Source organism: Letharia lupina (genome assembly GCF_014066315.1).
Source record: "Letharia lupina isolate WasteWater1 chromosome Unknown contig_21, whole genome shotgun sequence".
In the NCBI taxonomy this organism is placed as follows: Eukaryota; Fungi; Ascomycota; class Lecanoromycetes; order Lecanorales; family Parmeliaceae; genus Letharia; species Letharia lupina.
This window is the reverse complement of record NW_023502990.1, coordinates 371,897-386,023: the sequence shown is the minus strand read 5'-3', so window position 1 is coordinate 386,023 and position 14,127 is coordinate 371,897. Positions and strand designations below refer to the sequence as shown.

Genomic DNA, 14,127 nt, shown 5'->3' with positions numbered 1-14,127 from the left:
GGCTGCCTGGCATATTGAACTTATTACGGCTATTCTGGGCGGGTGACAAACGGTGAACGTCAGATTGAATGTCAATGCGCCCTTGCGTGACATTACCATTGATCAGCCAGGCTCGGTCTTTCCATTGCTTTGAGTATCTTCCGTAAGCACCGGTCCTATGTGGCCAGCAACCTTCGCCCGTTTCCTCACCAGCCCTCCAGAGAGCGTAGTGATGCCAGACCTTTTACTCTCCGACCTTGCCTCGACTGCTCCCCCATTCATCTCCTCAGCTGGTCGCTTCTTCTTCCTTATCAGTCCTGCATTCAGCATCGCCGGCTTCGCATCTGTGATGGGATCTCTTTTCGCTAATGTGGTTTTCTTTCCCACCACATGCCGTCCCCAAGTCTTCAATCCAGCCCTTTTGGCGACGTCGCTGATCCATTTCCCGGTACTGTCTGTCCCAACTTTTTCATCGGCGTAGTCGAGCCGCAGTAGCAGGCTACCTGCCCGCTGGTAGTCTTTCTGTCTTAGGATCACTTCACCCCGACTAGATTTAGGCCAGTAATAGTACGTCGTTTCTTCCGGTAGATCTCGCATGGCAGTAGCTTGTTTTCGCTTGACAGGCGTTGGCGTGGGAGTTTGCTCCAGAGAAATGAGTTTCTGAGGAGTTGAAGGAGGAAGCTCAGGGGCAGGACTTGACCGCAGAGGGGATTCAGGCGGTAGGCGAGAGCATTCTTCATCTTGAGAATCAAGAGGAGTAGGCAATGCCGACTGGGGGCGCTTTTCATCATCGATCGTCTCCCTTCCAGCGCATTGTAAATTTGGTTGGAAAGTGGCCCACAGAAAGCCGACAAGCCGTCCCGAAGAGCACTCCTGTCTGAATTGCATCATCTCCCAGAATTGTTCCAAGCTCTTTACACTCCTCCACCGGCCATTGTTCTGCTTCTTCGATGGACTTGCTGGAGTCTGTGAGAGTGAAAGCTGAGATTCCTCATCCGGAATCTCATCGTCCAGCGTCTCCACGAATCGCGCTTTGGGGTCATCTGGGAATCGGGGTATCAGACATCTTTCCGGCAAGCCTGGAGATCTGCCAAGCTCGCGGAGAGGATCTTTGGTGAGCCAACGGTGTTTCTTAGCGATACGGCCCGACTCGTCTCGGGGTAAAAAGCTCTGAGTCTCGTATGTATCGCATCCGGGTACTCTCAGGAAACCATGCGATCTGAAGTCGAGTTCATCTCGCATGATGCCCTGACGCTTTTCTTCTAGAGCATTGCTGTCATTCTCAGAAGTTCCGAGTATCGGATTCAACACCTTGCACCACCATTTTATCAGACCTCTGTCGTCCAGGATATGTTTGTGGTTGTTCTCGATGCTGCCAGGAAAGAGGTATTGGTTCTGCGCTCTCGCAAAGAGTGAGAGGACGAGTCGCCGATCTGATCTTTCGCGATCTTCTATAAGGTACTGGAGGAAGGTGGTAGATACAATCCTCAGCGGTGACGGTGTTCCATGCGGTAGCTTATGGAGATAGAGATAGCCAGTAGAATCGGCTTTGGAGACGAAGAGCGTGGTCAGGTACTCGGTGGTGTAAATGAGCACCTCAATGGCGAAGACTTGCAATTGAGATCCATCTGAGTCAATGGAGACGCTCAAGAAATGGCTCTCGCAGTAGGTCTCCTCTGGTTCTTCTTTTGGTGGTGCAGCGTATATGGCGGGGCATGCAGTAGGGGGGGTGGATAGATGATGGATGGTGAAGCAACAACCGTCCGGCAGCGATCTGGCAAGGCGCTCTTCCAGAATTGGACTATAACCATTTGCAATCATTGTTTTCTATCCAAAATTCGAATTCCAAGCATAGCAATGAATGATCTGTAGGAGAAGCAATTGGAAAAGACGCGTTCGCGTCGTGCAAAAGAAGGCGGACTTTCAGCCCCAGAAAAGTTTCGCCGCAACTCATTCCGATTGATGCTTCATCTTACACACACCACAGCAGAGCTTCGAGGAAGTCTAGTCTGAGCTTCAACCGGAATCAAGGATGTCCAGATCAGTGAACGTCACCTCAGGATTTGCCAAATCCTTCAGACGACGAGCTACATGTCAATGCGCCTCAATACTTTCCACTCGAATACTTCGACCCAAGTCTGCACGAAACCTAACCACATCCAGCGCGCACCGAGACTGGGAAGAAAGATATGGCAATCGAGGCCGTGAACTCAGGACGGGTCCACGGTGGCAGTCCACACCCCCAAGAATGATGGCGCCCATCCGCTCGAAGCCCCCAGTAGCAAACAACGATTTCGCCGTCAACGAAGATCCAGAGCGCCTGGACAATGTTTACAATCGAGTGTTGGGGAAAGAAGGATACAAGATGCTTACAGACGAGGTCAAATGGCTGGCCGTTACGCATAAGAGCTTCGATCATGGGAGAAGAGGGTTCAATGAACGATTGGCTTTTCTAGGTACAAAGGCTCGAGTGCGTCGCTACAAGCATCGCTGATAAATTGTCCTTGGTAGGGAAAAGGATAGTGCAACTACAAACATCACTCACTCTCTTCCACAGCTCCTCCGCAACGCCATTCCCAGAGACGCAAGATCAGTACGGACGGGAGCCATTCCGACATCCAGCACTGGACGGCCTAGCCGGTGTGAGCGCGGAGAGTAAAGAGCAGATATTGAGAACGGGAAGGACAGCTCAGCTTGCCGAGAAATATGGACTCAACACTGTGGTACGGTGGAAGCCCAGAACGGTATGTTCACGTTGCTGAGCTGGTCTACAAGCCGCATAGAACGGAGCTAACGTTGTACTTCCTAGATGGCGAATCTCAAAGGGTCAGGCCAGCTTATCGTGACATCGCGGGCGCTGTATGCAATTGTGGGGGCCGTTGCATTACAGAAGGGAGGGGAGGTTGCTAATAATGTTGTGAGAGAGCGGATATTATGGCCATTAGGGCTGCAGTGATATGGAGACTCCGCGTATTTAGTTGACCTGAAGAGAGACTCTATAACAAGACTTGAATAAACGTAGAATATAGTGTTCTCAGAGCTGGGGCTGATATGCAGATCCGTTCTCTGAAACCCTCCTACCCTCCGTCCACCAATACCATTCTTGCTAAGACACGTTCACTCTGCCCACTCACTCTCCATAACCCATGCCAAAAACCCCCACGTTAAATCCAATCTGTCCGGTCCCTCTGACACCGCCCAAGCAACAGCGTAAAATACTCGGCCAGTTCTTAATGGAACCCTCTAATCCATCCTTCTCCGCGCCTCCATAATCGCAAGTGTTCAGCAAAGGAGATACCACAGTCGAACCTGACAGAAAGCCAAGCTCGGTCGCGGAAGATGTTGACTTGCACTGTCTGTTGGGCGCGTTGTTGTAAGAAAAAGAGGGAAAAGAAGAGTCGAGATTTTGGTAACGGATTTTTTTGATAGGGCTGATGAAGGCTAGGCTCGATTGGGCTGTGGGTTGATACTCACAAAGTATGGGAAGATGCCTATTCTCCGCGCAACGTCTCCACCTCGGGGTTTTTTTACGATCTCACGAGCAATGACTTGTCCTCAAATGACCATTGACACTTCATAATCACCACCCACCGGCCGGCAAGGCCAACCCAACCGCAACAATGGCCTCCGCAGTCTTCTTCCTCGACCTCAAGGGCAAGGCGAGCTCTCCACCGCCCTTTGTATCACCACCGCAGCTCTGACGCTTTCCCCAGACCCTCCTAGCCCGGAACTACAGAGGCGACATCCCCATGTCCGCCGTCGAAAAGTTCCCCGTCCTCCTCTCCGAAGCCGAAGAAGAGAGCTCCGCCGTCCCACCCTGTTTCTCAGACGAGGGTATAAATGTACGTTCACGGCAAAGGCGTAGCTATGGACGTTGGAACGAATCTGCTGATGGTTCCTCGGCTACGGCTCGATAGTATCTCTACATCCGCCACAACAACCTCTACCTGCTCGCCCTCACCAAACGCAACACAAACGCCGCCGAAATACTCCTCTTCCTTCACAAAATCGTAGAGGTGTTCACGGAGTATTTCAAAGAACTGGAGGAGGAATCGATACGAGATAACTTCGTCATCATATACGAGCTGCTGGATGAGATGATGGACTTTGGGTATCCGCAGACGACGGAGAGCAAGATTTTACAGGAGTGGGTTTGCCTCTTTGCTACATACACATCGAGGCAGTGGGATAAGAAATGAAGGGGAAGGACCTTTCCGATTGATAAGCGCTGACTGGAGGTAAAACCTCGCAGGTACATAACACAAGAATCCCACAAACTCGAAATCCAAGCCCGTCCCCCCATCGCAGTCACCAACGCCGTCTCCTGGCGCAGCGAGGGAATTCGCTATCGCAAAAACGAAGTTTTCCTCGACGTCATCGAATCCTTGAACCTTCTTGTCTCCTCCACCGGAAACGTCTTGCGCTCCGAGATCCTTGGTGCTGTAAAACTGAAATGCTACCTCTCCGGAATGCCAGAACTACGGCTTGGTTTGAACGATAAAGTCATGTTTGAGACGACCGGGAGAGCGACAAGGGGGAAGGCGGTCGAAATGGAGGATGTCAAATTTCATCAGTGTGTGCGGCTTTCGAGATTTGAGAATGATAGGACGATTAGCTTTATACCGCCGGACGGAGAATTTGAGCTCATGAGTTATCGGTTGAATACGCAGGTGAAGCCGTTAATTTGGGTGGAGAGTGATGTTAGGTCGCATTCGGGGTCAAGGATTGAGTTCACATTGAAGGTCGGGTTACTCTTGCCCTAATCAAGACTCGGTCACTGGATTGGCCGGGACTGTGCTGACACAAGGAAATTCTAGGCGCGAGCGCAGTTCAAACGCCGCTCCACAGCCAACAACGTCGAGATCCTTGTCCCTGTCCCTGAAGACGCCGACTCACCTCGCTTCCGCACAAACATTGGCAGCGTCCATTACGCCCCAGAAAAAAGTGCTATAATATGGAAAATCAAGCAATTCGGTGGAGGAAAAGAGTTCCTCATGCGCGCTGAGCTGGGTCTACCGTCAGTAAAAGGAGACGATGAACACGGAGGTGGCATGACGGGCGGGTTTGGGGGCAGCATGGGAGGTGCTGGACAAGGTGGCAAGGGCAAGAGGCCGATCAGTGTGAAATTCGAGATACCGTACTTCACAACGAGTGGGATCCAGGTGCGATATCTGAAGATCATAGAGCCGAAGGTGAGTGCCGTCGCCATTCGTGCGCTTTTGACGATCTGTGCTTCATTGCTTGCGCGCTTCTTTTAACCCCCCCGTGATGCAATTAGCTGCGCGTTCGTTCTGCACTGCAGAAGGTTTCGCTGCAGGTGGTTTCGCTGCAGGTGGTTTTGCAAAGGATCTCCTGCAGTGGCCCGTAATCTTTAAATCCTTTTGATCCTTTCGGACCTCTTGGTCGCAAGATCTATGTGTTGCCAGCCACGAGGGCCGGAACGGTGCGATGGCCCGTAGATCCGGCCGAAGCTGTCTTGATTCTGTCGTGGCGCTGTAACGCTAACGCATCTCGCGCACGCTAGTTGCAATATCCTTCGCTTCCATGGGTCCGATACATAACGCAGTCTGGGGATATAGCGGTTAGGTTGCCGGATGTCCAATGAATCGGGATGCGTGGCGCGCCAGGTTGGCTGAATGCATTGAGTGACAAAGTAGCAATGTCAGGTGATGTCCAATGAGCTGGGATCCGTGGCGCGTCAGGTTGGCTGGATGCAATGTGTGGCAAAGCAGCAATGTCAGCGTAAATATGATAGCTTAAGCCAATTCGTTAGACTCATGCAGAACAAGATGATAGCGCCCTTCTCCTGATAAAGGAACGTTTCCATGAAATGGATCGCCACGGGTATCATTAAGGGTACCAAAAAGGTCCTCGTCATTCATTAATTCATAGACATAGACACAACATCATCCGCGAAACGAAACGCCGGCGTAGTGTACTTTGTGCAAGAACGAAAAGATGACGGCCAGCAAAAATATGACAAATAAAGATAACCACGGATCTTGCTGTACGTATCTTCTTGCCACGGAGAAGGTCGACAGATGTACACAAGGAAATTCGTGGAAAGCTTGACAAACAGAACTTCCGACATAACCACCCTGCCATAGGTCAAAAGCTAACTGTAGAACGCACCGAAATCGCCGTTTTGAAGCTTATTCAACATAACCGCGTTAGATCCTTGAGGGTTCACAGGATCGAAGAAGATAGTGACGACCATGCCTCTCTCGGCAATATCTGAATTAAATGAGCTTGATCGCAAAAGGATATGGAACTGCCAAACTTACGACCCGCGGGATACTGAAATCGATGAGGCCGCCATGTTCCTGGCCGAAGACAGTTGATGAGCACCTCCCTAAGCGCATCTGGCGGTGCCGAGAAGGCTGCAAGAGCAATGAGTAGAGGTATGCTTCCGATTAGGCCCGCCTGTATCCTAGGGCTTCCAGCCTGATAATCATAGACTCTAGGTAGAAGCTGAGGCATCCAGTGAGACGAGCCTGGGGCAGCGATGTGCTGGCGATCACCGACCGTTGAAACAGCAGAATATGTATGTTGGGTATTTTGAATGTGGCGGAAGAAGAGAGGTCTCCAGCCTCCTTGATTTTCACGCGCATGCTTTGTTTCTGCATCGAAAGGAACGGCAAGTAAATGAGGCGTATCCGGGTTTTGCGTGAACACAGTGGCGGCACTGTAAGTCTGGTGAAGGGAGCGACCGACGGTATCATTGGCTGAAACATGAGTTATGACTCCGCTTCCCCAACGGAAAAGCATGCCAGGCTTTCGATTATATCCAGTCTTGGTGTGGGGTGGGGCCCAGAAGTTGTGTGTTCCATGTCGAGCTGGCTCCGCTTGATAGTTGGGTTCGAGAGGGTCGATTTGAACATAGAAGCTCAGGTTTACTCCTGGGACTGTGGAAGGCGCCTTTGAAAGGTCAGCGTCTGAGTGTGGCTACATGCCATGAACGCGTTTGCTGTGAATAGATTGCTAACCTTGGACGACGAAGAAGGTTTGGACATGGCGCAGAAGCTGCTAATATTCGGAAGGGATGGCTGCCGCTAACCGGAGTAGGTGGGCGAGGAGATATCCACTGGATTCAACGCTAAGGCCCTCTGCACGATGATAGTTTCCTTCCCCCTCGAGTCCCCTTGAGCTCATGGACTTATAGCCGAAAGGACGGCAGAGCCGCATCGGGCCCAGGCCAAAAGTCCATGTTGGAATCAAGGAGTGGGGGGCAATCATTGACAAACTCAGCTTGGGTGGTCCGAGGGTTGCTTCTACCGCGATGTTGCGATTCGCTTATTGCTGTCACGCTTGAGAGCTTCAGTATAAGATATGCATGTCAAGGTTTGTCCGGGCCTGCTGCTTCGGGATCTACGTGTCCAGCGAGTTGTCAGACATGCAGTTGCAGCCCCTTCACGCCCACACCCATGACGATTGGCTGTGAGGGAAGGCCTGGAAGGCCTGCTGGTGGCGAGGATAGGCTTCTCATCGGTACCAATGCGTTGTTCACGAAGGTGGAATGACCCCACTCTCCGAGACGGGTGCTAGCTTGTGGATGGTTGGTGGATATGGTCGGCAGCGAAGTTATCCTAGCCCTTACCGACTAGCATGTGCCGTTGACTGGGAATCGCCACTGATCGAACTGTCACCTGATGCATTACCAGTGGGCAGATAAGCCAGTCGTAGATAGTCCCAAACTATGAGCATGCTTTTGACGAGAAGGCCGGGGAAGGTAACATAGAAAGTATGGCTAGCCAACCTGAGGCTTGACGTTATTCAAGTTGCTTATGGCTGGGTACTAGATCGCCTCGTCAGCGATCTTTACCCAACGGCGGCTAGACAGTAATTACTGACTCGGAGACGGGCCCAAGTTGGTGATAGGAAATCAAGTCAAATCGCAATGTCTTGGAATTGAAGCCGATAGGCTAGAAGTGATCTAGTGCAAAAAGCACTTTCAGCGAGGGAGCTCGAGTGGGGATACCCGTCCATTAAGTATTTCGCTGCTCAGCCCGCGTCCTCCACCATCCGACTGCAGCGAAACGCTATGGATTAGATTCTTCTGCTAGACGTTTGCCTGAATTTGCAGAGCCTCCTTCTTCAGAATCGCAATTTTCAGGCAAATGGATGATGAGACCTATCAGAGACTCGGAGGAAAGGCTGAGGGCTCATCACTTCTAAAGCTGGCCGTGTCAGATGCACAGCTTTGACACCTCTTCTTTGACTGGTGAGCGTAAAGGGACATGGATGGATCATGCTTGCACCAAATGCAGCATTGCTGTTGAGCTCCGGGTAGAGCACATCAGTCGTGCCTACTACTCTTCCGTCGATCCGAGATGCACATGACCAGTTGCTTTGAGGGCCCCTAATTGCGGCCGTCGTGCGTTGTCAGTGTTAGATGATGGGCAACCATAAGTTTGAGTGGCTATCTGTCCTCTGGGGTACAAGTTACTTCACTTTTCGTGCATTTCGACGATTCGCTGACCCATGCTTTTAGCATAGGCTTTTGGTCCGTGTGATCATACAAAGAGCCAAACCATACGTGTAGCCGTCGATAGGTGGGCACGAACCATGAACAGCACTAAAAGAGAATGAATGGTGTTACCATGACCATACAGGTCACAGAAAGTCGCATGTATCGAAGAGATGGAGTAGCAGGATCGACACAGTCTTGCGGGAAAGAAGATAGCATTGCAGCTAAGGTGGATGAGGCTGGATCGACTGAAACCCTCAGCCCGTGGTTGACAATGCACCATGCCTGCTTGGAGACGGTGTCCAACGTCAGGTAGGAGAAGGCACATTCAAGAATCGACCAGCCTCGGATGTGAAGAAGACCTTGACAGCGCTGAACAAGGTTCGATGCGAGTACGTTTTGGGAAGGAGTTGGGCGACAGGAGGGTAGACCCACTTGTAAGCCTGCCCCAGCGGAGGGCCATCATCAAACCCGATGATAAGTATTCTCTGGACAGACAGTTGTGGTGAGCTTGAGGCAATGGCGGTATACTCTATTTGATTGTGGGTCGTCCGCGATCCATGACGGGTATCGACCGACAGCTAGGAATCAGTGTCGACTCCCCTCACGCAGGATGGTGGGGTCACAGAAAGCGGAGAGAGGGTTCCTGCTCCTGCCAGTTCCTACCACTATGCTCGAGGTCCAGTACTCGGCTGGGTCATATGAAAGCGATAAGTGGTTGGATGCCAAGGGCGTTGTGGGAGTAACGAACACTGGCCCCAAATTTTTGGCTCATTACATGTCATTGGCTGACTCGGAGTTCCTTCTTCCTTACCAGGGATCCTATCATAAGTACATCTTGCTGGCAAGATGTCTCAGCAGTGAGTACTGCCTTTCATGTCTTTGACAGGGTCTGGGAATTCGCAGACTGAGCAAACAACGGCCGGGCGAAGACCTTTGAAGCGCGACAGCCAAGGATGAGGCTGAAAAAATGTATTTAGAAGAAGACAGGCTCTGGATGAAGGGATCAGATTTGTTATGTGCGGTTCGAAGATGGATCTCCATGCACTGGAAAGAGCAAGATGGACGTTGTTGGTCTCGGATTTTGACTTTTCATGGCCCAAGCCTCAGAGGCAAGAAGGAATCGGCGTATCTTAAATGCTATCTAAGATAGTCGTGAAACATACAGCGTTATAAATCTTGTGATCTTCTATCTACAAGCCTAGATACTATTCTGTGTGAAATCCGAGTCGCCATTAGTACACAAAAAAGGATTTACGATCTGATGTGACATCGTACTCCAGCTGTATTTTCAGTGGCTAAAATCTTTACATGACTAGCGAATCGTCAAACGCCACCAATTTGCCTACTCAGTATCTATCACCCTCTACACAATCGAGTTGATCCAAATTTCTTTATCCTAACTCACCTATTTGCTTAGAGGTTACGAGAATTCTTTCGAAGATGACTTTACGCAAGCCTGTGCACACGATAGTCCTGGATGCAGGACCGTTGCTGAAAAACGAGCCAACAGTTTCGACTTTGATCAGCCAGTGCGAGAACCTTTTTACAATACCTTCTGTTATAGCCGAAATAAGGGATGAAAATGCCCGCTCCCGAGTAGAGACCACTCTTCTCCCATTTCTGACAATCAGGAGTCCGAGCGAAAGAAGTCTCCGATTTGTTACCGACTTCTCGAGAAAGACAGGGGACTTGGCAGTTTTATCCAAGACTGATTTGCTATGCTTGGCTCTGACACACGAACTGGAGTGTGAGCGGAATGGGGGTGATTGGAGGATCAGAAATGCTCCTGGCCAAAAAGGAGTGAATGGACGGAAAGAACAGGCTGCATCTGGGGACGCATCAGAAGCGACAAATCAGTCATCGACTATAGAGACTCAACCAACCGGAGACACCGACCGTTCCCAAGAGCCGGACACTGTTGCACCCTTCGAGGCTGCAACCAGCGATCAAGGCTGCGTACCACTCGGTGCTCGGGACTCTACTACGGCAGATGAAGCCAACGGTGTTTCTGAAAGTCTAGGCAGTCTCAAGTTTACAGACGAAGATGTGCAACAAGATAGTGTTGCAGCATCAGGCCCGGAGTCGTCAGAAATAGAGCAGATTGAGGCAAGTTCAGATTCCTCAGACTCAGAAGGCTGGATCACTCCGAAAAACGTGAAGAAGCACCAAGCAAAAGACGTCAACGGATCCGCATTGCCGATTCCGGAAAACCAGCCAATTCAAGTAGCATTGCTGAGTGGAGATTTTGCAATGCAAAATGTATGCCTCCAAATAGGTTTGAACCTGCTATCCCCGTCTCTACAAAGAGTCCGGAACATAAGGACCTACATTCTACGATGCCACGCGTGCTTCGCGAAAGAAAAGGACATGTCCAAGCAGTTCTGTTCGAAATGCGGAAAGCCGACTCTCACGAGAGTGTCATGTTCCACAAATTCCAAGGGCGAGTTCAAGATCCATTTGAAGAAGAACATGCAGTGGAATCATAGGGGAGATCGTTTCAGTATCCCCAAGCCAGTACCTGGAGCTGCCAATGGTAAAGTGGGTCAGGGCAAAGGAGGCGGAAAGGGTGGATGGGGCCAGGAGCTCATTCTTGCCGAGGATCAGAAGGAGTATCTACGTGCTATGGATGGCCGAAATAAGAAAAAAGAGATGGATCTGATGGACGAGGACTATCTACCTAGCATACTGACAGGGGATAGGGGCAAAGCTGGTGGCAGGCCGAAGATTGGGGCAGGACGGAATGTCAATTCGAAGAAGAGGATTTGATGGCATAGATCAATCACACTACCATAAACTTAATGCCATCCCAATTATCGTTGATTTCAGAGATTGAACGGCGGCTGTTCTTTTGAACCAAGCCAGATTGTTTGGGAAACCCTCTTTCCCACCGAGTAGTCCGACATCAGGTTGTGCTTCACAATATAGCGGACGCATCTGACCGGTCGTCCCATCCTCACTGCTTCAGTGGTATAATGGTCATGGGAAAATCTCCATCAGGTCCGGACACCTTGCAATTCTCATGGTCCCTATTGTCCCAAGACCTTCTCGTTCTCTGCTTCCAGTCAGCCCCTCTCACATTTGTGTGCACAATCGTCCACCTACTAATCTGGGTCAAGAGCAGCCCATAGCGCTTCTTCAGCGTCACCCGATGTCCTGCAACGCCGCTTCTGTCAGCTTGCCTCGTCTCTCACATCTCGGATAGAGAGGGGATCCTTACTCGAGTATTTGTCATCGGGACTGAACCTGGCTGGATGTGCTGACTTTGTGACCTCGCCCGCTTGGACCTGTGGAATTTTTGAAAGTGTCAGCGAACGCGGACGTGCTGTATGACAAGACACGGCAAACCTTATTGAGAGTGTACAGCCGCTTCCCATTAGCATCTAAGGTGTACATGAGATGCATCCTGGGCAAGACGTTGTAGCAATGCTGATGTACTCTTGTTGTGGACTTGTGGTTGGCCGGTGGTCTCAAGGTTCGAAAGCTAACTAAAAAATCGCTTGCAGACGCTAGGTTGGGGGCCAGAAAATTTATCAAATCTAGCCGAGATTTCTGACCCGCTCGACCCGCTACTTCATGAATAGTACATGTACTTTATATATCCACAGATCCACTCCGACGATTACTCCTCAACATGCATGCACCAAGAATAATGAAACATACAGAGGAGCAAACGTAAGCATAAGTAATTTATCTATTCTCCTTTACTATTTAAAAAGTCTCTCCACTGCGAGGATGACACCATACAGCGGCCTAGAGGCATGACTCTGACTTTATGTCTGCTTCTCTGCTGGCTCACTTTCTCTCTTGAGAAGACTACAACGGTATCTGAGCAGCCAAGAATACATAACGAGCAGTCTCAGCATTTGACCTACCGACTGCTAACCACCAATAAATCTGCAGGTCCGTCAACGGCCGATCCCAGGCCTTGAGTACATCCCCAAATCATGACCTCAATAGAGGCCACAGAGCCATTGCTACAACCTTCTGAACCACCACCTCCCCGACCTCCTCCAAGACCAAGCTATGGCAAGATTCACGCCAAATCGCTCCCAGTGAACGTCTATCCTTCACCACCCCTCATCCCCCACAACCCCCTCTCGATATTCTATATCGCCTTCACCTACCTCTACCGACTCCTGGCTCCCCCATCATCCCATCCCAAGATCCTCTACCACGGTTACTTCTCCCCCGAGACCCGCTCCGTGCATGTCACAGACGAGACAGCCATACGAGCGCTATGGGAAAGTGGTTTCTTCGGCAAAGGTAGCTTGAGCCGAAGTGAGCCTAGCTGGCTGGACCGAGAAAAAAAAAGAAAGGGTCTGATCGCCAATGAGACAAGTGAAGAATTCACGGCTCAGAGGAGAGCGGAGAGGAGGAGGTTCAAGCAAGAGAGAGCGAGAAAGGAGCGTGAGGCTATTGAGGAGAAGCTGAAAGAAGAAAGGCGGATCCACAAGAATGGGCACGTGGCTGAACCAACAGCACGCTCGAGATATGAAGACCTCAATGGCGGACCGGTGGACAGCTTGGCCAAATCCATGGAGTCGTTGTTCGAACAGCAACCTCTGAGCCCACCTGTGCCGCCTCCGATTATGCTGTCCCTATCAGACGCTGCAGATGACAAAGATACTGGGAAAGAGGACTATGTTTCGCAATTTCCCACCGGGCTTGCCACGAGCGACCCTTCAAAGCCCACTGAGCAGGACCTCGAAGCTGAAGCCGCGGCAATCGAGAACCAAGAACACCTCCAGCTGAACCCGTCGGAAGCCTTCTTCCTCGTTTACGCTCTCGGGATACTCCAGATCCGCGCTCAGAAGATTTCTGCTCCCCTACTTCCAGAGACCCTCTTCACCCTCTTCCGCCGACACAGCTACTTCCCGCCCCGCGAATGCCAGGATCTGCAATCTGACGACCCCTTCCTCCTGCAATACGTGGTATACCACCATTTCCGCTCCTTGGGCTGGGTTGTTCGTCCAGGCATAAAGTTTGCCGTTGACTGGCTTCTTTACCTGCGGGGGCCTGTGTTCTCGCATGCTGAATTCGCGATTATTGTATTGCCGGCCTACACGCACACTTACTGGAGATCAACACAAGAGTTGCAGAAGTCAACGATGAAAAAGGAGAGTAAAAGCTGGTGGTGGCTGCACTGCGTCAACCGCGTGCAAAGTCAAGTGCGCAAGAGTTTGGTGATTTGCTATGTTGAAGTGCCACCACCCAGGGCTGTCCCAGTCCCGGCCGAATCAAAGGCAAGCGTCAAGGAAATCGACATCGGCCAAGTCCTCAAGCAATACAAAGTTAGAGAACTGACACTGAAACGATGGACGCCGAATAGAGAACGTGACTGAGTGGACCTGTCGGCTTGTACTGCTGCATAGCGTGTTTGGAAGCTTGGTTTTTGTATGATACACGTGCGAATGATACCCACAGATGAATGCAAAGATGGACTGAAAGTATTCGGCCAATCACAGGGCCTGGACCCAACTTCCCTTCATGCATCTGCGGGTAGTCGACGCTCACGAATCACAATTGTCCATGCTCACCTTCTTCTTTTAATTTATTACATGCATACTATCATCATCCGCTTCATACCGCTTCAAATCTCTTCATCCTCCAACCACTCCCAATCCTTTTCCCCTATCCGTCAGCCGTCAAATACCGGCCACTCCAAATCCACTCCTCGA

General features: G+C 50.8%; 6 protein-coding genes across 6 annotated transcripts; 4 read left to right on the top strand and 2 right to left on the bottom strand.

Annotated features, from left to right (window-relative positions):
- Positions 1–102: 102 nt before the first annotated feature.
- On the bottom strand, positions 103–1,800 carry HO133_005371 (uncharacterized protein; the record flags this gene model as incomplete). Its single annotated transcript, XM_037296281.1, has 1 exon — positions 103–1,800. One exon carries the CDS (start codon positions 1,798–1,800, stop codon positions 103–105), a length of 1,698 nt encoding a protein of 565 aa, XP_037148263.1.
- Positions 1,801–2,227: 427 nt separating this feature from the next.
- HO133_005370 (uncharacterized protein) lies at positions 2,228–2,935 on the top strand (the record flags this gene model as incomplete). Its single annotated transcript, XM_037296280.1, has 3 exons — positions 2,228–2,435; positions 2,491–2,723; positions 2,789–2,935. The coding sequence occupies 3 exons, from the start codon at positions 2,228–2,230 to the stop codon at positions 2,933–2,935; spliced, it is 588 nt and encodes a 195-aa protein (XP_037148262.1).
- Positions 2,936–3,599: 664 nt separating this feature from the next.
- HO133_005369 (uncharacterized protein) lies at positions 3,600–5,584 on the top strand (the record flags this gene model as incomplete). Its single annotated transcript, XM_037296279.1, has 6 exons — positions 3,600–3,638; positions 3,693–3,821; positions 3,897–4,126; positions 4,232–4,721; positions 4,797–5,171; positions 5,504–5,584. 6 exons carry the CDS (start codon positions 3,600–3,602, stop codon positions 5,582–5,584), a joined length of 1,344 nt encoding a protein of 447 aa, XP_037148261.1.
- Positions 5,585–6,094: 510 nt separating this feature from the next.
- HO133_005368 (uncharacterized protein) lies at positions 6,095–6,992 on the bottom strand (the record flags this gene model as incomplete). Its single annotated transcript, XM_037296278.1, has 3 exons — positions 6,095–6,213; positions 6,264–6,897; positions 6,966–6,992. The coding sequence occupies 3 exons, from the start codon at positions 6,990–6,992 to the stop codon at positions 6,095–6,097; spliced, it is 780 nt and encodes a 259-aa protein (XP_037148260.1).
- A 2,897-nt stretch (positions 6,993–9,889) lies between these two features.
- Positions 9,890–11,215, top strand: HO133_005367 (uncharacterized protein; the record flags this gene model as incomplete). Its single annotated transcript, XM_037296277.1, has 1 exon — positions 9,890–11,215. The coding sequence occupies one exon, from the start codon at positions 9,890–9,892 to the stop codon at positions 11,213–11,215; it is 1,326 nt and encodes a 441-aa protein (XP_037148259.1).
- Positions 11,216–12,393: 1,178 nt separating this feature from the next.
- On the top strand, positions 12,394–13,791 carry HO133_005366 (uncharacterized protein; the record flags this gene model as incomplete). The annotated part of the gene is made up of 1 exon (XM_037296276.1): positions 12,394–13,791. The coding sequence occupies one exon, from the start codon at positions 12,394–12,396 to the stop codon at positions 13,789–13,791; it is 1,398 nt and encodes a 465-aa protein (XP_037148258.1).
- Positions 13,792–14,127: the final 336 nt, after the last annotated feature.